General features: G+C 48.0%; 1 protein-coding gene across 2 annotated transcripts; it reads left to right on the plus strand.

Moving 5' to 3' along the window:
* The first annotated feature begins 320 nt into the window (after nucleotides 1–320).
* LOC101764159 (transcription termination factor MTERF6, chloroplastic/mitochondrial) lies at nucleotides 321–3,660 on the plus strand. Of its 2 annotated transcripts, none has more exons than XM_022825604.1 (2): nucleotides 321–3,298; nucleotides 3,380–3,660. In XM_022825604.1, exon 1 carries the CDS (start codon nucleotides 366–368, stop codon nucleotides 1,560–1,562), a length of 1,197 nt encoding a protein of 398 aa, XP_022681339.1. In that variant the 5' UTR covers nucleotides 321–365; the 3' UTR covers nucleotides 1,563–3,298; nucleotides 3,380–3,660. The 2 variants fall into 2 exon arrangements, with proteins under 2 accessions (XP_022681339.1, XP_004962138.1); XM_004962081.3 differs by having other exon boundaries at nucleotides 321–3,073; nucleotides 3,164–3,660.
* The last annotated feature ends 2,817 nt before the right edge of the window (nucleotides 3,661–6,477 follow it).

A 6,477-nucleotide genomic window follows, 5' to 3' on the forward strand; every position in this document is an offset into this window, starting at 1 on the left:
GTGACATGTAAAAAACCTTGAGGGAGTATATAGAATAGACATTGTCAACCTTTTACTACTCTAACCATTGAAAGAACATCTTCACAATGATAAATTAAGCATATAGTGTAACAAAAACACACATATTACTACAATTTTATAGTGAGTAAAACTTTATAGCAATGGTGAACATATATACATATAACACTCTTGAGTTTATTCCTAGGTCAATTTATTGGGCCGCCGGACCCGAGCTGAACTCGGGCATTTTTTTGAACTGGGCAATTTTGGGCCCATTTGCGGCGGCAGTGTGATTTCAGAAATGCGAAATCCCCGACCGCCACCGTGCTCCAGCCTCCACTCCGGACCAGCAGGCCGCACCTGACATGTTCGCCTCCATCTGCCGGCGGCGGCTCCTCCGCCTCCGGCAAATTCCCTCCGCCGCCGGCACAAACCCCAGCTGGCCCAACCCCATCGACGCCCCCCCCTCCCACGGCTACTCCGCAGCTGCCCTCGCGGGCGCCACCGTCTCCGAGCCCTGCCCCATCACCGTCTCCTACCTGATCTCCTGCGGACTCTCCCCCGCCGTCGCGGCCGCCCACAAGCTCCGCATCCGCTCCACAGACAGGGCTGACACCGTCCGCGCCCTCTTCCGCAGCTATGGCTTCACCGACGCGGATATCACCGAGATGGTCCGCCGAGACCCGCGGATTCTCACCCTCGACCCCGACCGGATCCTCCGCCCTAAGCTCGATTTCTACGCCTCCCTCGGGGTCCAGCCCCGAAAGCTCGCCACCACGCCGCTATTTGTCACGCGCAGCCTCAACAAGCATCTCGTCCCCTGCATCCAGTTCCTCCGCGGCATCCTCGGCACCGACGGCAAGGTCTGCCGAGCGATCTCCCGCAATCCAAGCGGCCTCACTCAGGCTGACCTGGATAAGAACATGCGCCCCGCCGTAGACACGCTCCGCCGCCTCGGGCTCCCCGAGGAGTCCATCTCGAAGCTCCTCACCATTGAACTGGGTGTGCTCAGGCTTTCTCCCGACCGGATGAGCCAGATTTTCGAGGACCTCAAGTCGCTTGGCCTGGGCGTGACGGACACGGGCCTCCTCTACGGCATCCGCGCACTCTCCTGCATCAGTAGGGAGACGTGGCTGCGAAAGGTGTCCCTGTACAAGAGCTTCGGGGTGTCTGAGGGTGAGCTGCTGAAGGCGTTCAAGACACAGCCCACGATGCTTCTCTTCTCCGATGAGAGCATTAAGAAGAAGCTCCGCTTCTTGCTGGATGAGCTGAAGCTTGAACTAAGTGAAGTAATGAGGCTACCTGTGGTAATAAGTTATAGCGTGGAGAAGTGCATCATACCAAGGTGCGCAGTGCTGAGGGTGTTGATGAGGGAGGGGAAGATTGAGCCCAACATCAATTTACTTTCAGCATTGATTGGTAGTGCCAAGATTTTCTCCAAAAGGTATGTATTGAGGTATGCTCACGATGTGCCGGATGTTGTCAAGGCATATGAGGGTAAGATTGCATTTGAAGGATTCAGGGATCGGGATGTTTTAGTTCCACTGAAGCCTTCAGGCTAATCTCAGTAGGGTTAAATCAAATGGTCAGGCAGCATGTTTCCAATGCCATTGAGATCAAGGCATGCTATATCAATGGCACTGTTTCGTTGTGCGATGTTATTTCTGGCTATTTTTAACTCAACCATCTTCATAATCTTCATAGCATCTGCCATTTTGTAGCCTCTGGCCTAACAAATCTAGAAACATTGATCTTATGTTATCGAAGTAACTTAATCTGGTAAGTTGAATTGGTGCATTCTGGTTGTTTATGCCTTTTGAAGCTCTTTCAATAAAATTATGATTTTGAAATATGTCGCTGGAATGACTTTAGTGCTTCTTTTACTATCTGGATGAAGACTCTGTGTTCCTTTCTAATATGTAAATTTTTCATCTATTAACATCTGAGAAGATCCCAATTTTGTTGATCCTCGTGATGCAAAGTGTTCATGTACAGAATTGTTGAGCATTTAGAAGTGAAAGCTTTTATGCTTTGTTTAAACTTTACAAAAGGGTTCTTGTGGGTTTGATCCACTTGAGCCGCCGTTATACTTGTGTAGTTTGTGTTTATATTGGTGATATTATATACAAAAATGCCTGTTATAGATGAGGCTCTTATCATTGTGAGTTACGGTGCCACGAACTTAATTGTAAGCTGGATAGATGACCATTCTGGAGATAAAACTGATGGATTTGCTTTTGCTTGCATGCTTTCATTACATCAACAACATCAGAAAACACTTGTATTGGGAAATACAGAATGGTAACAAACATCTATTGACATAAGGACCTCTTTTATATAACCTTGCTTATGATGAATTTTAAGAGTGCAGACTTAATGGTTCTTATTATGGATTTGATGTACTTGTTGAATTGTTATGAAATGCTTATTCCAGAATGAGACCCACTTCTTGGATTTTACAGTACCACCTGCCCTGGGAGCTGACCAATTTCCTTAAGGTTGCATTATATCAACTATTTAGGGACAAGTTCATTGGGAAATACAAAATGATCACAGAGTGCTATCAACATTAGGACCTAAAGAATGCCTATGAGTCACAGCTCTCAGTTTTTTTTTTGAACCACCAAATGACTTGAGTAGCTTCCAAATTTTTAGTGTTGAGACATTGCTGGAATTCTGATATCTATGAGTGAATGCTATCGTTGAGGTTGGGAGAAAAAAGGTTCTACTGCCGTGTCTTAGCCTCCTGTGAATCAATGGGAGGTGAAAAGAAGGGTTGAAGGATTGACACAGGATTACCCAACTATTTGTTTTCTCCAAGTGCCCACCAGATTTTGCTTCTAGGATGGAGCTTGTGGTTCAGAGTCTGCCAATCTATATTCCTTTGAGTTGTTTTGGAAATTACTTAGTGACTTGTCAACCAGTTCTTAAGAAACTTGCTCAAAGTTTGGAAATTTCCTTATTCATAAGAAGTTCGGTTGGCCAAATTAGATGAAATGCCCATTTGGTTTGGAGTCTGATGGGGCAATCTATATTCCATTTTTTGTGGGCGTCAGTTATTCGTGTTGTTACTGTAAGTGTTACCTGGTCTTGTTACAGAAAGTAATGCTGATTCTTTTTACTGGAAGTCTGCACTTTCTTTACCTGGAGCTCATTGATGCAGCCTGCAAGGAACTTGAGGCACTTGTCGTGCCCATCACAGACTGTTTGGTTTACAGGAAGGTGGCACTGTACCAGAGCTTCGGGGTGTCTGAGGACTGAGGGTGAGCTGTTTAAGGAGTTCAAGATGCAGCTAATGGTACTGCTCATCTCTCAAGAAACATAGAAAAGTTCTGATTGTTCTTTGAGGTGATGACTCTTGAAGTTTGCGAGGTTACAGGGCGAACTGTGATTATAGTGAATAGCTTGCAGAAGAACACCATGCCAAGGTGCTCTGTCTTGAGCATGTAGATGGAGTGGAAGATTAAGCAAAATACAATGTTGCTTCATGCATTGATCTGGGCTTGTAAGATCTCTGAGAGGTATGTGTTGAGGTATGCCCGTGATGTGCCACATGTTGTCAAGGCATATGAGGGTAAACTTAAATTCGAAGGATTCAGAAATTCGGATGTTTTGAGTTTCAGATCTTCTAGAATGAAATCACTATTTGTTTGGTGTTTAGCCTCTAATACAAATACTACATTAGTCATATTGTTAATCTAACACTGTTAATTTTGATATTTTACTTAATTTGTTGGATCATCAACATTCGCAGTTCAGCTCTTTTGCCATTGTTGGATCATCAACATGTCTTGTACAAATCTAGGAATGCAGGCACTGTGATCTTGCCAGAACTCTGCTTTGTCTAGTATGTTGAACCGGTTCATTCAGTCATTCTAGTATTGTTAGGACAGTTCTTTGATATGCAATGATTCTGTGATATCCTCGCTAAAAAAAGACCGAGTTTGTGATGTATTGATTTTTAAAACGTTCTTCTACTGCTTAGCTGATAAATCCCCATTTCGTTGGGAATTGTCACTTTTGATCTGTTCCAAAAGGTATTGTGCACTCTTTAAGTCTGGATATAAATTATTGACGTGCCCGTCTCCAAGATGTAATGTTCAGAGTTGAGGATTTAAAGTTGTCTGTTCAATCAAACTCTGATGTTAGTACTTACGCACAGAATATTGTCCACCTCCATCCAGTTTTTATTTTAGGACTCGTAAGATTTCATATCTGCCAGCTGTACTCAGTCCACCAGGAGTTACCCAGGTGGTAGATTTGTAGGTGGGGAAGATTGTGGTAGATTTGTAGGTGGGGAAGATTGTAAGATTAAAAACCTGAATGGTAATACAGAGACGCAACGAATGGTAATACAGAGATGAAAGGTTTAGATAGGTTCGGGTCTCTGAAGAGTAATACCTGTTCTGGTGGACTGTATCGCTGGTATGGGATGCGAAGAGTTCAGATGGGATGAGTTGAAGTGAGTTACCCTCAGGGGTGTTCTTGGTCGCTTTATATAGGCTGACGACCTAGGGTTACAAGTCGGATAGGATCTAATTCGCGCTGTGCTAAAAAAAGAAAAAAAATTGAAGCTTCCATAGGCGTATGACCAAATGCACATGGCTATGCGACTGCCGAGCTTCGAGATGTCTGGCATCTTGTAGATCGAAGGGAAGCACATGGAGGGTGTTGCAAGACGCACTCCATATGGAGTAGCCCCCGAGCGTTGAAGTGATTAAAGTAATCGGTCCAATGGTCAAGAAAATGATATATTGTTTCCATAGCAAAACGAATCTCAATACAGCGCCCAACCCCTCGAGTGCGCGGACTAGCGGAGCCACGGAGGTACGCCGACCTGAGATAGCCATCTCGCCCCGAGCGCGAGGACTGGTGGAGCCACGCCGACCTGAAATAGGCGCCCAGCCCCCGAGCACGAGGACTGGCGGAGCCACGCCGACCTGAAGTCTGTGGCGCTCAACCCCCAAGCCTGAGAGTCGGACGAGCCGCGAAAGCACGCCAAGTCACCTCCCGCACCCAGCCCTCGAGCCTGGGAGGTCGCTGGGTGGCATGAGGCATGCCGAGTCATCCGTAGCGCCCAGCCTCCGAGCTTGGGAGCCGGCCAAGTCATCTCCAGCGCCCAACCCCCAAGCCTGGGAGCCGTCCGAGCAGTGAAAGCACGCCAAGTCATCTCCCGCCCCGAGCCTGAGAGGTCGGCCGAGCTGTAGGAGGCACGTCGAGTCGCCTTCCGCACCCAGCCCCCGAGCTTGGGAGGTCGGCCGAATGGCAGGAGGCTCGGTCGCCTCCTACGCCCAGCCCCTGAGATTGGGAGGTCGGCTGAGGGCCAGGAGGCAGGTCAAGTCGTCTGTGGCGCTCAGCCCTCGAACCCGGGAGTCGAACGAGCTATGGAAGCACACCAAGTCACCTCCCGCACCCAGCCCCCGAGCCCGGGAGCCGGACGAGCCATGAAAGCACGCCAAGTCACCTCCCACACCCAGCCCCCGAGCCCGGGAGTTGAACAAGCCACGGAAGCACGCCAAGTTGCCTCTCGCACCCAACCCCCAAAGGTTGGTCGAAAACGGGAGGCACACCGAGTAGTTTTCGGAGTTGTGAAAGCACAATGCAAAGATCATGTAGCATGACGTAGAGCATTTAATAATTGAATAACTCGGAGTTTTATTTGGCGTAGAAGTAAATTCTTGCGCATCCTCTCTTGTATGCCATGTAATTTCCTTAAGTAATTAGCCTGTTATGTTTAAGCAGCTAGCCTTGCTTAGCTAGCAGTTTGCTGAGAGTGGATCTCGAGCTTGTAGACGGGGCATCACAAGATGAGTCGAGGTTTCACGGATTAGAGCGTGTGTTACCCAAGTACTTTAGCAACCGTTAAGAGAGACGGACAAACCGCAAAGCAGTTGGAACTATGCGGAAAAGCAAAGAGCGTGCGTTGGGCACTCACAGGGCGCAACCCCCGATTGCCTGTGTAGTGGACGGACCAATCTGTATAAACAGTTGGAGATGTGACCAGGGTGATGGGCGAAAGTCGCAGAGATATAAAAGAATTGAGGTATGTGAAGATATACGGAAGCTGTAAAATGTTTAATTGAATATATGACTTAGTTTGATTTTGTGGCTAAGTCGGAGAATAGGCGGGGTTCGTCAATGAAGCGTGGTTGCCGTCGGGCACGTCGCTGGCAAGTCGCCAGTAGGCTTGGTTGATGCCGAATCGCTGCTGTCTCTCAGTCATTAGAACGTTTGCCGGCCATCTTGTGTCTAAGCTAGCGCGAGCCGGTACTTTTTTGTATTTTGGTCCTTTTTGCGAAAAAATCTCACAAATAGGCCCCTGGCGAAACCAATTCGGAAAATGGACCCTCAGCTTGGCGCCAGGCTGGCTGGCGCCAAGGTATAACGTCTTGGCGCCAGCCGTCCTGGCGCCAAGGTCCCTACGCCGCGCCTCCGACGTGGCGCCAGCCCGCTGACATGGCGCGGAGGCTTGGCGCC

The sequence above is a fragment of the Setaria italica genome, chromosome III (genome assembly GCF_000263155.2).
Source record: "Setaria italica strain Yugu1 chromosome III, Setaria_italica_v2.0, whole genome shotgun sequence".
Taxonomy (NCBI): Eukaryota; Viridiplantae; Streptophyta; class Magnoliopsida; order Poales; family Poaceae; genus Setaria; species Setaria italica.